Consider the following 19,478-nt stretch of genomic DNA (forward strand, 5'->3'; position numbering starts at 1 on the left):
AGCTGGAAACCTGTAACCATTGACTTCCATAGTAATTGTTTCTGGAAAATGATGGTTCCAGTAAATGTTTTCAGCTTTCTTCAAAATATCTTGTGTTTAACAGAAAAATAAATCAATTAATAAATGTTTGAAACCACTTGTTGGTGATGATGAGAATTGTGAGTAAGTTTTCATTTTTGGATGAACTATCCCTTTAACAGTCCCCATTAATGTCCATTTACTCCATCTATTTCTCATATCATGAAATGGCATAATATTTAAATGATGCATTAAAACCAAAATATGACCTTTTTAAATGCTTAATAGGGGCTCTTGAACACCTATAAGTAACATAGTCATCAGTCCCAAACACTGACAGTGTGAATGTAACCTTTGATCACCAACTAAAACAAAGCTCTTGTCTGTTTCAGGAATGTGTCTTCAGGCATTTATTGAGGCCTTCTTCTACCTGGCAGCACGTAGGTTCAAGGCTTCACCCTTGCGGGAGCAGGTGCTCTTGCTGCTGGAGGTGTGTGAAGGGGCCCTTGAGGGCCAAAGTCCCACTGACAAGCCACGGCCACAGAAATCACACACAAACCCCGGCCCTATGCAACCATCAGCGCCAAACACGTTCAGTTCTCCTGCACTAATGCGCCGCCGGCACCAGCCGCTGCAGATCTCTGCTAAAGCCAACACAGACAACTGACAATCACACACACAGATACAGCCTTCTGAAGAACTCTCAGAAGGCAGCTTGATGTGCTTTGGGAAAAAAAAAAATAAAAAAATAAACAAAACTTAAAAGCAAGGTACAATGATCAAGCGAATTTCATCAAATATAAAAGCCTGGATAGAAGTGGACTTCAAAGGGAATCGTGGGTATTAAAGGGATAGTTTCAAACAACCAAGGCTCATTCTGAAAACATACCACTATATGCATTTCTGGAGAGCGCCAAATATGTCCCAGGAGCAACATTTTTTGCAGTTTTTGTTTTCGCAAATCCACCAGAGGCCGCTGTGTACACTTTTTAAGATCTCAAATTTCTCTCACGGGTGCCATTTGCGCCTACTTTTCTCATGTAAACCCACCAGAGGCCGCTGTCGACTGACTGACTGACCGATCAACTGACTCACCCTCCTCCTGCCCTAAACGCAACCAATAGTGTTTTCAAAAGCACTGATTGACCCGCCAACCCACTTCCCTAAACCCAACATACAGTTTTAAAGAGCAATCCAGAAAAAGAAAAGCCCTCGTCTGATATTTACCACATTCTCACCCTGTTATTTACTTGTTTATTTAATTTTTTGGCTTCTGTTTTTGTCTTACCTGATTTCTGGAACCGTTCTTCGCTGGACTCAAACCCCCTCTTCATGGTCAACTCCTCTCTGTGTGTCAAGTCCACAGACGCACATGGCGAGCTGCTGGACAAAAGCGGGAAAGCCATCCACATGGAGGTAATCAGTCCACTGTTAAGCGCGAAAAGAAAACAGCGCCATATCGCCCCCCGTAGCATTTGTTTTCAAAGACCAATGCAGCTTCAGGTACTTTTGGCTACATCATTTGTGATCTCCAGAAATGTATATAGAGCTATGTTTTCAGAATGAGCCTATGTTGGTTTCAAGTCAACATTTCCTGTTCATTTACTCACCCTAAGGTTATTCAATATACAGTTCAAGTCAGAATTATTAGCCCCCCTTCGATTATTTTGTTTTCTTTTGAAAATATTTGCCAGATGATGTTTAACAGAGCAAGTACATTTTCATGGAATGTCTGATCATATTTTTCTTTTGGAGAAAGTTTTATTTCAGCTAGAATAAAAGCAGTTTTAATTCTTTAAGACCATTTCAAGGTCAAAATTATTAGCCACTATATTAAGTTATTTTTTTTTTCAATAGTCTAAAGAACAAACCATCATTATACAATCATTTGCCTAATTATCCTAACCTACCTAATGAACTTAGTTAAATGTCACTTTAAGCTGTATAGAAGTGTCTTGAAAAATATCTAGTCAAATATTATTTACTGTCATCATGGCAAAGATAAAATAAATCAGTTATTAGAGATTAATTATTAAAACTATTATGTTTGCAAATGTGTTGAAAAAATAAAACTTCTCTCCATTAAACAGAAATTGGAGGAAAAAATATTCAGGGGGGCTAATAATTCTGACTTCAACTGTATATGTGACTTTTTTTTGTTCTGTATCACAAAGAATTTAAATCTGTGGTCCTGGTGATTCTTATAATTGCAGTTAATGGGTATACTTTTTTAAACATTTACAAACAATCTATATCAATAGCCATGGCTCCTGGCAACACAATTCTTTGTGAAACGAACCAACTGGCCTGTGTAAGAAATTGAATGTTGTTTACAATATTATTAGCTTTATTCCACAGCATGGCCCGTTCTTGGTGCATATGTATGCCTTGTGCTAGTGTGTCCCTTTATTTGTTGACAAATGCATTAGTGTTTCACCAAGAGCCATGGCTATTGTATTGTTTTTATAGCAGGCAAAAAATTGACTGCCATTATAAAAATGAGATTATCAGATTCAGTTAAAATTCTTCTTTAATGTTCTACGGAACAAAAAAACAAAACTACATCTTGGATAACCTGAGGGTGAATTCACAGAGTTTTCAGTGTTGGGTGAACTATCCCTTTAAGACTTGTATGGATTAATATAGTGTAATCAATACCTGTTATTGAAGTAAGAGCTAAAAAACATAAAAGATTGATCCTATTTAAAAAAGTAAAAAAATCCTATATAAAAAATAATACATTTATTTTGCCATTATTTTAGGTGAGCAGTGTGTGACGTCTAATGGTTACACATTGTGAACTATTTGCGCTCCAAGTTGATATTTTTCAGTAATATAACATAGAATTGAAAATACTGGGACAATCTCACACTGTGTAAGTAATTTTCAGGCAAAGGGCAACAAGAGAGATGATGCGCATCTTCAATGCTTTCCTAGCGATAAGAGAAAAGGATGGAAAGATTCCCGTGGATTAATAAAACTTCCTCAAGAGCCCTGTCTAGTGGCTCCACATGAGCTCTGATGCCTTTTTTGAGGTTTTTCAGGAACCACAGAGAGTGAAAGCGTTTACTGGTGGCAATAGATAGAAGCATAGGCTTAAACCAAATGCCATACCATCAATTTTTTAACATGTCTAAATGCCAAGGATATTGAGTGAAAAATGGCAAGGACAAGAAATGCTACATGCTAAACAAAGTTCAAGCTTGTTCATGTATTTCATTTTTATGCGTGCAAAGTGAGTGTACAGTGCTTTCCAGGTATGACTGATGCCGCTACACAGACAAGAGTCAGCATTATTAGTGTCTAGCGTTTCTTGTCTTGATATTTCTCAGTGCAGATTTCACTCAATATCCAGGGGTGTTGAGAATCCTAGTGGCGACAAATCGATTGTTGTGAAGAAGACTTACATTGGCTCTGTTGTTGCCTTTCAACTGAAAATTACAAACAAAAGCCGTACAATCTGCCACTGTATCGGTATTTTGAATTTCATGTTGTGTTAAAAAAAAGTGTAAGTGGTAAAACTTTCTATGATGTGCCCACTATGAATCATTTATTAAGCATTAGCAAATAGTTCATCATTTATTAAGCATAAACTCTACATTAATATACATTAGTAAGCAGCTTATAAAAACAGCTACAAATAATGACGATAAACAATATTATGATTATTGATGATTCATTTTTCATTAATAAAGTAGGTATTGCATTAGTTACATCATTTAGAATGGGCTTGTAAATAAGTGTTTCTCAACCATGTTCCTGGAGGACTACCAGCCCTGCACATTTACCATGTCTCCTTAACCAAACACACCTGATTCAGATCATCAGTTCATTAGCAGAGACTGTAAAACCTGTAATGGGTGTGACAGACAAAGGAGACATCCAAAACAAGAAGTGTTGGTGGTCCTCCAGGAATGTGGTTGAGAAACACTGTTGTAAATAATTTCTAAAAATGTCAAATGAACATTTATACATGTTTCAGGCATATTTTATTTTTTTGTATTTTGACACCTTTTATTCAGCAATGTGTAGACTGCATAGAAAATGTATTTTAGATTACATTGCAAAGTTTTATTTTTCATTTAATACAGTTTAACAACATCATTTTTATATCTTAGATTTTTTTTTGATAGAAACCATAATCTCAATCCATAAATCACAATTATTTATTGTCTTTCTAGAATACAACTGAGCCTCTAATTGTGATTTATAAGGATGAGCTCACAAAACTATGTGAAGTAGTGTTGATAAACGCAAGAGTAACTATTACTATATGCCTGAAAAAGGTGCATAAATGTCAAATTCAATAGTTTATCACCTTAAATACATCCAACTACTCTTAAATAAGTGGTTTGTAAATAATTCAGCACTTAAGCCTCATTCACACTAGCAGCGACTTTGTAGCTGCCTGTCGCTCTGGGTGGCGACCTACTGCAAACGCTGGTCTGTGTAGGTCTACAGCCAGAGAATACAACCGGCCTCTGAGTGAAAAGAGAGAGGATCATGTAAGCTCTACTGGTGACGCTCAAGCAAGTCGCTCTTCATTTGCATAAAGTTGAAGGATTCTCAACTTTGTAGCCTTGCTCCACACGCCCACTTGGTCCCCAACGATAGCTTTTGCTCACAGAGGTTGAAACTCTCCGTTGAAATGAACAGTCACTCGTAGTGTGAATGAGGCTTTTAGTAATGGAAAATTAATCTTTAACAAAGCATTATAATACAATTATTAGACATATTATATATGTTCCTGTAAATCAAGAATACAGCATTTGTGGCTGCATTTATAAACTGCATATTTATGTCTGTTAATGTAGAGTCAAAGCTTAATAAAAGTGGAATAAACTATTTGCTAATGCTTAATAAATGTTTGATAGTGTGCAGTTATGTAGTGTTACTGTTGAACCATCAGACGTCCAGCACTGAGTACCTAAAAATAATAGCAGTTCCCATTATCCACAGTTTTTTAAATAAAATAAATCTGCAACATATTTTAGTAATAGACATTATTTACATAATGTTAAGCCATACACGTCTTAATACCCAGCGTACTTTTAGATTAAATCACTCGAGCGACAGCTCAAGTGGAATAGTTTATATACAGCCAGCCTGATCTCACGAGGAAACAGAACTATTCTACAGTCGTACGAAAATGTTCGATTTTAAAAAGTAGGTGTGGGACCCAACCCCACCCCTAATGTCTTTGGGGGATAAGCAAATCATTCTAAATTGTACAAATGAGATTATACGAATTCATACGAATGAGCCACTAAATCAAAAGGTTACAAAGTGCTGTGAGATTGTGTTGATACAGCTCAGATGGAGATCTTTCCTCCACCACAGCACACACAAACATGTACTGTAACAGATGATATGTATGTATGTGTGTTTGATGCCAGTAAACTGACACTCTTTGCACTTGTTTCAGTGCTAAATGCGCAGAAGAGCATGTGACTTGATTTGCGTTGCTCGTTTATGGTTACCTTCAAGGTAATGTGGGGAGTATTTTGTGAGAACCAATCGCTATCACAGTGGGTCCGGTGTTTCATGAAGGGAGGGATAATGTCATAACACTACTTCTCTTCAGAAAAGCAGCTAATAATCTCAAATGGCCACCTTTAACTAGGCAGAACAACACCTGGAGGCCTTCTGTTGAAATGGTGTTAACACCAGGACATGGCACCAAGTGCACTCAAAGTTTACTAAGTTATGTTTATAATTTGTATCTGTAGAGATTTGTTATTATTTATTGTTTTATTGTCCACTTAACCAAGTCTGTCACTGTTGCTTTATTGAATTGACTGAACTGCTCCTGCATGTAGAAATGATGACGGAAGGGGGAAAAGAAGGGTTTGCTGTGGTTTAATGCAAGCGGACGTTCTTGCAGGATTAGCAAATATTTACATGGATCAATTAACCCGCATTTAATATCACATCGCAGCTGCAGACATGTACACATTAGGCTTCGACTGAGATGTCATTTTCATGGTCATGTTGAATAAACACTGCATTAAAAACAAGAAATTCTTTGCAAGTTTCCTTTTGTGTGTTTTAGTGCTTATACTTTTCATGTGTAAAACAGTAATATATGGAAATGTTATTGCAATTTAAAAAAATAAAACTTAAAATTTTTATTTACACCACACAAAAGCTGAATAATGTTTTCTGATGATGTTTGGGTTGTTAGGTACATCTGGGATAAACAGTTGAAGTCAGAAGAAACGTAATTTATTTTTCACAAATTTCTGTTTAACGGAGGGAAGATTTTTTTCAACACATTTCTAATCATAATAGTTTTAATAACTCATTTCTAATAACTGATTTATTTTATCTTTGCCATGATGACAGTAAATAATATTAGAATAGATATTTTTCAAGACACTTTTTTTTACAGCTTAAAGTGACATTTAAAGGCTAAACTAGTTAATTAGGCAGGTTAGGGTAATTAGGCAAGTGATGGTATATTGATGGTTTGTTCTATAGACTATCTAAAAAGCTTAAAGGGGCTAATACTATTGACCTTAAAATGGTTCTTAAAAAATTTAAAACTGCTTTTATTCTAGCTGAAATAAAACAAATCAGACTTTCTGCATAAAAAAAATATTATCATACACACTGTGAAAATTTTCTTTCCTCTGTCAAACATCATTTGGAAAAAAATATTTTCAAAAGAAAGAAAAAATGTAAGGGCTAATAATTTTGACTTCAACTGTATAGATAGTACAATATTTTTCCAGAGATAAAACTATTTGACCATTTGAAATCAGAGGGTTCAAAAAACAACACTAAATACTTCTTAAATCAAGTTCATACATTACTAATCTAACAACTGTTTTAATGGATGCATTTACAAAACTTCCTCATGGAACATGAGCAAAACGATTTTTGGCAAAAAATATTACCTGACAAGTCTTGTTGTCAGTCCCAGTTGTAAGAGCAAAAATAATAACTTAATTTCTAGAAAAGTGGCAGAAGGTCGATTTTCTTGCGATGAGTCATCTGTTGAACTGCACCACAATCATCTCAAATATTGCAAAAAAAAGTTTGGGTGAAGGAAAAATTATGGTTTGGGTTTACATTCATTTCCCTGAGATGGGTTGCAGCTGGAAGGGCATCCGCTGCATAAAAACGTGCTGGATAAATTGGCGGTTCATTCTGCTGTGGCAATCCCAGATTAATAAAGGGACTAAGCCAACAAGAAAATGAATGAATGGGGTTACATTCAGTATGGTGGTGTGCGAGAGATCTGCTGAGTGAATAGCAACATAAACAGCCTGAGGTATCAAGACATTTGTGCTGCCCATTACATTACAAACCACAGAAGAGGGCAAATTCTTCAGCAGGACAGCGCTCCTTCTCATACTTCAGCCTCCACATCAAAGTTCCTGAAAGAAAAGAAAGTCTGGGTGCTCCAGGATTATCCAGCCCAGTCACCAGCATGAACATTATTGAGCATGTCTGGGGTAAGATGAATGAGGAGGCATTAAAGATGAATCCAAGAATCTGGATAAACTCTGGGAGTCCTGCAAGAACGCTTTCTTTGCCATTCCAGATGACTTTATTAATAAGTTAATTGAGTTATTGCAGAGATGTGTGGATGCAGTCCTCCATGCCCATGAGAGTCACACACAATATTCATTCTTTTTCCATTGCACCATGACTTTATAATATATACTGTACATTACTTCTGTTAAGCGACAAGACGTTTGCCTGAGCAGAGTCAGACCTTACTATCCTAATTAAATAATTAAAAATCAAGACATAATCATATTTTATTCTGGTAAAATAAGCCTAATCTAGAGGCCTTTGCTTTTCATATAAGCCACTTTTGATAGCAATTGATCAACTAGAAGTCAACTTATTATTTGTTGTTCCTAAACTTAGATAGGAGACAAGACTTTTGTCAGGTGGTGTAAATGAATAATTATGACAATTAAGATTTTGTTTTGGCTTTTCCCTCAAATACACCACGGCAGCTTATCACCTGGTTTCGTGGTCCAGGGTCACAAATTTGAAACTAATGTACTCCTCTGATGCAAGGAATCAAGAATGCACTTTCAATAGTCATTTTTTTCTTTTTCATTTTATATTTTTTCCCTGACAAATTATTTTACTGTAACTTTTGATCAATTTACTGTTTTTATAAATATAAAACACTCCTAGTCTTGTCTGATAGTAACTATTGGCTCATATGATTTATTTGTGATACTGCCACTAAGACACCTTGGGTTACAAACAAGAGAATGACGCAATAATAAAGACAACAAAGCAGGCATATGAAATAACTAAATAAAACTTTAATTATTCTAGTTGCAAATGTACATAAATTGCACAGCCACAATTGTATAGTTCTTAACATGGACAAATTTCTCTGTACATTATTGTTCCTGTCGTTGTCCTAAAACAAGGCAAGAGTCCAGCCAATACTTTAAACATACTTACAAAAATCTTTTCTACAAGGATTATAAAACATACAACATATTTTAGGTATTAATTTATATATATCTTTTCTCTTTATATTGTTTATTTCACATAGCTACTATTTCACATCGACTGCTTGAAAATAAGAAAAGAACAATGCGCAAATAGTTTTCACTTGCAGAAAGTTTCCTAAACTCCGAGAACTGAAATGTAGCCAGATAAAGACACTGATGAAAAGAACCAAGACGACAGCAAAAGTCTTTTTCATTCGACACTCTTTTAAACTACTATTTTTTTGACTCGCTAGTAGCTTCTCATGTGGATGAAAATAGACATAATGACTCTCATTAAAAACAGAACATGAACGAACAGAGAAGTTGACAGCCGCTTCTGTGAAAGAAAACTTGTGAAAAATAAATATTGGTTCCCTTTTGCACAAACTCAGCCCCAAGCTGAGTTTAAAAGTTGATCAAATGAATTCGAAATGACCCTGGATACAAATCAGCCTTTTAGAGATACTGCTGAAGCATTAAACACATGCACAACTACTTTACTTCAGTAGGGCATCAGAAGAGTATGGGAGTGGCTGAGTCATCCAACAGTCCAGTTCATAATCTTGAAACATTTACACTGCATGAAGTGGAAGGGTTTATAGCATTTGGCTACAATGGTGTGAAGGATAATGCTACTACTAAAACAATGAAAGATTCCCTGGCTTAAAGTGTTAGTTCACCCAAAAATCACAATTCTGGGTTATTTTACAGCACAGTATGTGAACTTAAAAATGTACTGCTTTACATAAGGTAACTACATAAGGTTAGGGTTAGGTAAGGGATGGGATTAGAGATAGTATCACTAATAATCCGCTTGTTAAATGGTGATGTATGAAAAACTGTTTCCGGGTCCAAGCCGCTACTCATTTGAATTGAAAAAATATTTGTTTATGACTACTTTTTAGTCATATCACAAAAAAAAAAAAAAAAAAAAAAAAAAAAATATATATATATATATATATCCAATGGCCAGAAAGTGATACATTTCAGTAATTCTGACTTTAACTGTATTTATTACGGTCATGATTTTCGAAGGTACTGCATCGCTTTGTAAACGTTTATTATTACTATTTGTTGAGTCTACCCATTCAGTTTGATAGAGCACTTGGACCCGAAAGCTACTTTGCGTTTGGTCACACTTAACAAGCAGATATTGATAAGTATTTGCATGTGATACAAGATTGTTAATAAAGTGCTACCGGGTTATCAATTATTCATCCTTATCTTATGTGATTTTATTTCTCTTCAAAACACAAATGAAGACATATTTTATCAAATCAGAGAAATTCATGTCTCTCCACTGAAAGTCTATTCTTCTAAAAACAAAAACTACTATGAAAAATGTCAAGGGTTTTGGGTTAATAGACTTACCAGATTCCAAAAACAACCCTACAATATATAACGACATAATGCTAATGTAGTCAAAAAATCTATTCTATTTATAAATATTTAATCATTAAAAATTATATAAAGAAAGTAACACTTTTATTTGAAATTAGATTTTAAAAATGTAATTTTTAATGTATTTTTCTAATGTAATAAAACAAATTTTACATTTTACTCCAACCTTTAAATAATAAATCAAGAGAATATAGATCTCTTCATAGCTGTTTTTTTTGCATAACTTGCAATATGTATTGCATATAATATAATATAATATAATATAATATAATTTACAGACTGATATCTGTATTCTTATCAGATTCTTATATTGCATAACTAGCAATATATTGGTACAGATTCTACAAATGTAACCAACAACTTTGAATAGTGTAATGTCTCAGTTACACTTTACTGATTGTCAATGCATCATGTGATTGTAATCTATATAAAATACACATCATATACTTTTGCTAAATGATCAAACTTTTCTTTGCTTCAAATCAAAATGTATAATGCTGTGATTCTCCTTGTAGCTGGTGTATTTGGTTCAAGTGGGCAGGACTACTGATATCTAAGGAGAGACACAAATTTCTCAGATTAAACACCTTGATGTGTGGTCTGGAGATAAAATAAAGTCTTGCAGTTCAATGTTAAAACAGACACTTCATTTTGGGGTGAACTAGCCCTTTATAATAATAAAAATAATAATAATAACAATAATAATGATGATGATGCATTTGCTACATGTTGATGGAGTGATGTAAACCCAGGTGTAAATGACAAAAGGACAAAGTGCATAGTCTTTAGAGGGACAGATGTGGTTTGTGCTTGTTATATTGATGTAAGAACATCATTCACTCTGAACATCTATAATCCTAATTTACTCCATCCCAGGGCACATTTATAGAGAGGCTTTCCCTTAAAAATAGCATTTCTTTCATCTTTTTATATATGTCCCATGACAGTTTGTCTTAATATGTATATTTGCAAGAAAATAGAGATGTGTAATGTGTGTCACTTCCTCAAAGACCATCAGGTTCAGATTAAAGGAAAACAGCAGCTCCATGATAAATGCAGAAAATCCTCACATATGCTTTTTTAAATACAAAAATATACAAACTCTAAAATGCTGAAATGTAAAGCGCGCAGCAATTTGGACCAATGAGGCAACACATATAAAAATACAGACACACATGTACAAATGAAGGCATAAAAAGGAGACTGAACATTAAAAACCCATAAAAAATGAATCAAATGTAGGAAGAAAACAAGAGGCGGTTTTCAAAACTTCAATGTAAAATCAAGTTGATGTAGTATAGTGTCGAAAACATTCACTCTGCTCTGTCTCAAAATAATATCTGAAATGGACCCAAAATAAAATGTAGGACCTGTTTGTCACAGACCGGACTATTTTTGTCCAGAATAAAAAAAAAAATTAATGACAAAAAGAATCATGACTGACGGAGAATGTAAAATATATACTTTTTTTTTTTTAAATAGACATCATAATCTATCACAGATGTTCATCTGAACTGTAAAAACAAAAAGATAAGGACTGGGGGACATTTCAGATGCAACATTTTAAGGCTTCTCATGATGGAGAGACAAAGTGCACTATGTAGGGAGAAACAGAAGTGAGGATATGAAGGAGAGCTCTAAATTCTCCACACAGAGTCGCTCGTTCTGTTGTTTCAATCGTTTCATGTTAAAGTAAAGAGCGCTATAAATAAACGGTTCAGAATTGAGTTTCTTTTTCTCAGATTGTATGGAAAACACCTATTTTAAAGCAAGTTCAATTACTTTTTTTTTGCAGACTAGAAGGTCTAGTGTTTGTATAATGTCACCATGTCAGCTGTATTTTTTTGTGTTCTTGTATTATACAGTCAGCCGTTGTGAATCACGAATGAGTGTCTAGTGGTGTGTCCTAACATGAAGTACTTGAACAGTAGTGTCACCAGCGGATGTTTCTGGACAGCCGTTCTGCTGAGTGTTCAGTGTCCTCACCTGCGGTTTTCTCTCAGGGTTCACCTACAGAATATCATGTCCTCTCTCTCTCTCTTTTGGTTCTGTGTGTCTGTACTCAGCAGTTGGAGCTGTTGCGGAACTCTCCGTTCTCTGTTATCTGCAGTTTGGTGGGGTTTGTGGGAGAGATGCCGTTACGTGTCTGCATGCTGTAGCGCTCCTTCAGTTGGGACAGAGCACTCATTAGCCTAGCGTTAGCTGCGTCTAGAGAGGCTATCCGTTTCTCCTGTAGTGAGAGAGACGTAGTGTGTACAAGTTATGAATCATATACAGTACATTTAAGCCTCATTCAATATTTAAATTCAGAATTACAAGAAAAAACTTTTAGTTTAGAGTTCATATACTTTTGTAAAATTTTATAGCTTGATTACTATTTAATAGCTTGATAACTATAGCTAAGTGCTCCAGTAAGCTGACTGGGGTTTCACTAGCCAATCTGGAAGTTCTGTACACCAGGCAGCTCAAAAGAATTACAAATTCAATTTTAAATGTGACACTGCGCATCCCCTACACTCAGAGTTTTAGTATCAAGCTGCAGAACTAATCAATAAAAGATAGTTTCATACCAGCAGCCATTAGACATTTAAATAAGGCATAGACTAAAGCAGAGGTGTATCTGTGACTTCTATAACCCATTTCAATGTGGTAATGTCATTGGCCCTCAAACATTTCCTGCTTGCTATCAAACAACATCCCAACTGCAACAAGAGGTAATTCAACCATATTTTAATGTTAAAACAGCTATCATAACATTATTTATCAATATGTGGACCTTTGTAAAGTCACAGAAGCTGTGTAAAGTCACATTTGGACCATTGTCATTGTCATTGTTATTGTTAACATTCCTCAAAATGGTCTATATTTTACAGTTTACAGATTGTTTTAAACATTTAATTACAATTTTATTGTTTTATTCAAATTAATATATATTTTTTTACTTTTTGTAAGAGAGTGTTTTGTATGTTTACTGTATGTTTTATGTTCATTTCTTGTTGGGGGGGGGCATGGTTATGAAATGAGGACTCTTAATTACAAACCACATCTACCTTCAGGCTTAAATAACCTAACCTAACCTAACCTATTTCTCTTTACTTTTTTGTAATAATTTTTTTATTTATTGCAATTCTGAGTTTATATATGACAATTTTGAGGAAATTAGAATTCTGACTTTTTATATGTGTGAACACATGTACCTATACAAATGCAAATATCAGGAAAATTAACAGCTCTGTAACAGTCATAATACTTTTGAGTAACTGTTTGAATGTTACCAAATAAAAAAAATGTTCTGGTAAATACAGTTGACTCAGCCCGAAGAGAAACAGATCAAGTGATCTTTCTTAGATATTCTGGTCTCGTCATCAGCCTTTAGGTTCTCATGATTTATTTGTACTCTGTTGCATTGGATTAACTAACACAAGCTTCAAGGTGAATGTATAATTATGCATAAAGTTAAGTCAGTCAATTCAGTCAACATCAAGCACCCAACCGATGTTATTACATCAATGAATAATCATGTTATAGATTGTGAACATGTATTGGATCTTTTTATTTTGAAAATTTATGGTAAAATAGATTGAAGCTAATAAAATGTATGCTCATTATCCTTTTTTTTAAATTGGCTGCAAATCAGCTATAAATCAGTGTTGCATGGTAACTTGTGATGATTGAGCTTGTGTCTGTGACCAAATCACAGCTGTGATGTTATTTATGGAGACACTCAGCCACTAGTGTTTAATTGCTTCTTTCTCTCTTAAAATGTGGACATGAAAGCAGAGGAGACAATTAAAAAATGAAAACTATGTGAAGATATAGCCTTTAGCACTTTAGTTTAGGTCTCTATTCACAGTTTTAACAAACCATTTACTAACACTACAAGCATAATAAACTACTATTTAGCTGTTTATTAATTGTTAGTAAGGTAGAAGTCGGGTTCATGTAGTGAGGGGATTAGGTATGTAGAATAAGACTATACTTTATAACTACTAATGAACAGTTAATATCTTAATCATAGACAGGTAATAAGCAAGTAGTTAATAGCATGAGTATAAAATAGTGCAGTATATGTATTTTTCATTGAATTCATTCTGTGTTGCTGCATTAGGTCATTTTTCTGTTCAGATTTCAGACTGTACAAATCAGCCATGAAAACCGATGATCGACAGAGAAAATATTTATTCAGCAAATGTTCAATTTAACAAGGATTAATGGTACATATTTAGCAGATACACTTTGCTTTCATTGCAATAAAAATGTATATGTTTCTTTAAAAAAAATACAGCCTACTTTCCCTGGGGGTTTCTATTGTACAGCAGGGGGTATGCTGGGGATAGACTATGATAGAAATATAAATACCAAATATTTTCCATTCAAACACTGTGGTTTTTTAACTAATGCATTTATATGGAAATGGTGCATTAAATTGATCAAAAGTGGCAGCAAAGATGGCAGAGTTTACTAAAGTTTAATATGTCATATGCTCACATACAAAAATGTTTTCAGCTCTGGCATTACTAGACATTTTATAAACATATATAAATAAAATACCCAAAATTGCAATTCTTATTGTATTTCTGTACTAAAAAAATACTCAAAATGTGGTTTATTCAACTCAGTATTTGAGATTAGTATCAAGTATTATGCTATTGTACTGGTATTGGTAACAACTATTGAAATGATTTAACAACAACCCTCAGGCAAAGAGAATAATCCCAAAATAGTTTGGATTCCATGACTGCTGTTATAGACATACAGTACCTGTGCATCAATGATCTTCTGTTTGGAGTCAACAACTGCCTGCATATCAGCATGATCCTTCTTCAGCTCTTCCTCCACCGACATCAACCTGCATCAACGCAAAATAAACATACACTCAGTCCAGCCAGCATAAATCCTCCCGTTCTGTCTTTGATCTGGAGCTCCAGGCCATAAATAGCTGCCCCATAACATCGGTCTTGGTGGAAAGCAGCTCTCAGTAAAATCTGCCTCGAGGAAAGCTAAAAGTCGGCTAAAAGCTCTCTGTCTTCTCAGATTCTCACTAATACACCAGCAGCTGAAAGCAAAATGACACTCGGCATCAGAACCAAGTGCTGCAAAGTGGCCTCTCCCTGCGTTTGCTGTTTGTTCACTAAATTCAAGCTAACTTTTATCTGATTTAGGGACTAAGATAACAAGGGAAATTGAGCCCATTTAATCCATTTGCTTCACTAAGGCGACTACTTGTGAACTTGATAGGCAAGCATTATAAAATTTGGTTGTTTTAACCCAATATTGGGTCAAACATGGACAAACTGGACTGTTGGTCATATTTTTTCATAAAACTAACCGTAAGGTTCTAGTTATAAAATGTGCATTTACTAACATGAACAAATAATGAACAATTAAATTATTATTTGTAGTATTTATTAATCTGTGTTAATGTTAGTTAACGACAAAGAAAGTTATTTATTGTTAGCTCTTGTTAACCTACAGTGGATGAACTAATGTTATTGCATGGCTCTCTGGAACTCTTTTGCACAAAGAGTTTTTTAAGAATTAGAGAGGTTGACTGTGAATAAAAGAGTTTGTTTTTTTATTGGGAATGATATGTAAAATGTTTAATTATGTGGTATCTAGTTATTTTACGAAACATTTTCAAATGGTGAGGCAACAGCATACATATAGTACTAGGGGTTGGGATTTTAATATTTGCTTAAGTTTAGAAGTTTAGTGGGGAAAAATGTGTTTTTATAAACTCATGCAATTATGTGCAATAAATTATCCGAATCAAAATATCAAAAGATAATTGTTTGATAATGGGTGTTTATTATTTACATGGTAGGTGATGATTTTTTTTAATAATTTGTGTATGTATGGTGAATTGTATGGTATTGCATGTATGGTTATTGTGTTTTGCTCTAACCCTAATCAAACAAAGCTGATCTAGTTGTGTCTAGTAGTCTTGAACAACTCAATTAGTTGGATCAACTGTGTTTGATTAGGGTTGGAGCAAAACTGTGCAGAGCTGTGGCCCTCTAGGAATTAAGTGTAAGATCCATGATCTAGACTGTTGATGAATAAATACTTGAATCTGATTAAAAGAGTCTGGTTAAAGACATTCCAAGGTATGTTATATCTGTCATTCCACTATTCATGACTGTTTGTGTCTGAATAATAAGCAGTAAGCGTAGGCGTCATTCAGCCATTTGTTGACAATTCTTCTTTCTGCAAGCTTCACATTTAACAAAAGAGCTTTTGAACTATTACAGAGCAGATCAATATTTGAGGCTTGATGTCAGGCTGCTGATAAGCTTGTTAGCCTTTATTCTGCAAGGACAACCTGCTTGATGTACATTATCCCTTAGTTTATGTATTTTACTTTGTATTTTAATAATACATAAGTAAATGTTAAACTATAATAAATGCTGTTAAAATATTGCATTCTTACTTCGAATTAGTTCATGGAACCTTATTGTAAACTCAACAACTGTGTTTGTCCATGTTTAACCCAACCCAAAGTTGGGTCTAAACATCAAGCATTTGTTTTGAGTGTACATGAAAAGAAATACTTTCTTCACATTTGCTACTCTTCCCTTCTCTTTACTTTGTTTTTGGCTTACTTTAAAATTTCATATATTTTTGTTTGTTTGGTTTTAAAGTCTGCTCTTTTCTCTTTCTGTATTACTGCTTTATGTCATCTTCCTTCATCGGCTTTCATCAGGTTTAATCTTCAAAACATAAGTGTGTCCCACCTGCTTATGATGCCCTTCATCTGCAGATCTTTGTCTTCTTGTTGTCGTCTCAGTCTCTCCTCTGACTCGTCCAGTCGGGCCTGATACTCCAGCAGCATCTTCTGGGCCTGTTCCTCCTGTCCCTTCAGCCGGGCCTCGTACTCCTCCAGCCTCTGCACCGACATACGCAGACGATCCTGCAACATGCTGATTTCCGCCTGATACTGAAACACACAAAAATACCTCAGTCAGCACTAAACGTTAGTTAAGAGTCCTGAAAATGGAAAAATACACTTCCAAATGTTTTCCTATGTTTGTCTTTTGCACACTCCTGCAAAAGTATAACATGATAACTTTCTACAATAAGGTTCAATTTGTTAACATTAATGCTTCAGGTGTCATGAATTAACAACGAGCTACATTTTTACTGCATTCATTTATAGATATGCTTTCGTTCATTGTTAATTCATGTTCATTTATAATACATCGACTAATGTAAATTGATACAGCATGCAATGTTAAAATGCATTAATATATGTAAAATTAGCATTAACCTTTGAGTATCAGTGCTGTAAAAGCTGCAGTGTTAGCACAGTAACATGCTAACATCTGCTCCAACTTGCTAAAACTCTGTTGGAATCAATTATCAATTTATGTTGACTAAAACAATGACAAATTCAGTTTTAGAGCAAGCTAACATTTGTTAACATCAGTTCAGTGCTTCCCACATATAGACTTTACTTGGGCGGGCTGCCCAGGTATGTTAACGGTCGCTCAAGTATATTTAGCAACACTTTTTTTTGGACTGTTATTAACATCCTTTAGATTATTTTGTAAGCGCCCAATACCCAAACATCCAAGATCAATTAAGCAGTGGAAAATCTTCTCTCGTTTACACATTATGTTTTGTGTGCATAAGACCTGTCGACACTTCCACAGACAGTCTCACATGCTCTGCAGACCCACAGATGTGCGTTTTTTTGAGACCTAAAGATTTTGTCCGGCCCGGGTTTCTAAAGCTCCTAAAATGTCCGGGATTCAACTTTTGCTTTTGCTTTCTAAAGCTCTTAAGCGTTTTTGCATCCCTTTTTTACTTTAAGACTACTTTTGCTTGGCTTCGAAACTGACTGCATGTGCACAGTCGCGAGAGTGAGAGAAACATTGAATATATATATTTTTTGAATCTAAATGACTCTAAAAAAACTTTACTATATACTCGAAGAGGACAAAATTACTGGTCTAAACTGGCTGCAAAATGTATGTACACCATTAGTAATGATTAATAAGTGCATTTGACTTTATTTAAATGATCTACAAGTTTTAATCTTGTAATTATGATTATTTTTAGATATATTGTCTGTTTTTATTGTTTTTTTTGTCATTTATTTCTCATTTGCAGATTATTATATTAATTTGATGATGTTAATATATTACATACAGTAGGCTATTTTATATTTATTTATTCATTTTCTTTTCAGCTTAGTCCCTTTATTAATCTGGGGTCGCCACAGCCAACTTATCCAGCATATGCTTTACGCAATGGATGCCCTTCCAGCTGCAACCCATCACTGGGAAACATTCATCACACCCATTTCACTACGGACAATTTAAGCCTACCCAATTAACCTATGTCGCATGTCTTTGAACTGTGGGGTAAACCGGAGCGCGCGGAGGAATCCCACATGAACATGGGGAGAACATGCAAACTTCACACAAAAGCGCCAACTGACCCAGCCGAGGCTCGAACCAACGACCTTCTTGCTGTGAGGCGAATGTGCTACCAACTGCATCACCGTGCAGCCCGCTATTTTATATGCTTTGGCATTCAGATTTGCATTGAACTTGAAAGAGAAAGAAGCATATTTGACCTGTCAGTGGGTGCACATGACTCATGTAGAGCATAAAAGTAAGAAATTGTGGATGTCGTCTCTTTTTTACTTTAACCCATTGAAAAGAAACCGTGTATAACGGTATAAAATAAATTAAATTATTGTTGAAAATTGAATTATATATTGTTTGTCGCATGTAGTTAACTATTTATGTGATTTGGGTAAATGGTGCGTTTCAATTCGGCCCCCCACCTCAAGTATATTTTAATCCTGTGAGAAGCACTGCAGTTAATTGCATTAGTCAGCATAAACTAGAGATGAACTACTTCTACAGCATTTTATTACATCTCAGTTCATGCTAATATCCACATATAATAATGCATCCCTAAAATCAAAAGTTGCATATGGATTCCTAAGTTAAAACAAGCTATGATTCAACATGAACAAGAAATTATTGTCTTAGCTGACTTTGTACCTACAGTAACTAAAATACACTACTTACAATGCATTATGCAATGTTAGAAATCAAGTGTTCTTTCAAAGTGTTACCAAAATGTTTTTCAGTAAATAAAGCTAAAATAATCAAATCACACATAAAAATCATATTTATGACTTTACAAATTACTTTCAAATATTATAAAAACAGTCATTCAAAATATTAATAATATAATAATTTATAAACAATACTAAAAGTTATATAAAATAGAAAAGCAAACATACAGTATGTATAAGAAATGAGAAAGCAAAAAATGAAGTGGATTATTTTCTCTCTTATAAGTCTGAGAGTTCTTCTGGAAATTGTTTCTAAGAAGTCTGGATTTTCTACACTACTAGAAGTACCAAATGTAACTGCATAAAAAAAAATTCTAACAACCTCTTCTACCCCATTCCCCATTTGCCACTGCAGAAACATTGCAATGTTAAAACTGCCACAAAGCTCTCAAGGAGGTACAAATGGCTTACTTAAGATCCTCTGCTCATTAAACTAGGACGAGACTACACATTTCACCTTTAAATCTGCAATTTACTGCACTTTAAATCTGAGA

At 34.6% G+C, this 19,478-nt stretch overlaps 2 protein-coding genes across 10 annotated transcripts in view; one reads left to right on the plus strand and one right to left on the minus strand.

Moving 5' to 3' along the window:
- ttll11 (tubulin tyrosine ligase-like family, member 11) overlaps window positions 1-6,047 on the plus strand; it is a 62,945-nt gene extending 56,898 nt beyond the window's left edge. For 2 of the 3 annotated variants that reach the window (XM_073950473.1, XM_073950474.1), the window contains 2 exons: window positions 411-2,163; window positions 2,335-6,047. In XM_073950473.1, coding sequence (XP_073806574.1) covers window positions 411-685 — 275 coding nt within the window. In that variant the 3' untranslated portion in view covers window positions 686-2,163; window positions 2,335-6,047. 3 annotated transcript variants of the gene reach the window in all.
- Window positions 6,048-10,279: 4,232 nt separating this feature from the next.
- The window catches only part of dab2ipb (DAB2 interacting protein b), a 208,170-nt gene continuing 198,971 nt past the window's right edge, over window positions 10,280-19,478 (minus strand). For 6 of the 7 annotated variants that reach the window (XM_009301511.5, XM_005171881.6, XM_005171880.6 and 3 more), the window contains 3 exons: window positions 16,625-16,827; window positions 14,652-14,739; window positions 10,280-12,120 (listed from right to left, as the gene is read on the minus strand). In XM_009301511.5, coding sequence (XP_009299786.1) covers window positions 11,953-12,120; window positions 14,652-14,739; window positions 16,625-16,827 — 459 coding nt within the window. In that variant the 3' untranslated portion in view covers window positions 10,280-11,952. The remainder of the gene's footprint in view (window positions 12,121-14,651; window positions 14,740-16,624; window positions 16,828-19,478) is intronic. The other variant, NM_001122857.2, reaches the window with a different exon arrangement.

Source organism: Danio rerio, chromosome 5 (genome assembly GCF_049306965.1).
Source record: "Danio rerio strain Tuebingen ecotype United States chromosome 5, GRCz12tu, whole genome shotgun sequence".
In the NCBI taxonomy this organism is placed as follows: Eukaryota; Metazoa; Chordata; class Actinopteri; order Cypriniformes; family Danionidae; genus Danio; species Danio rerio.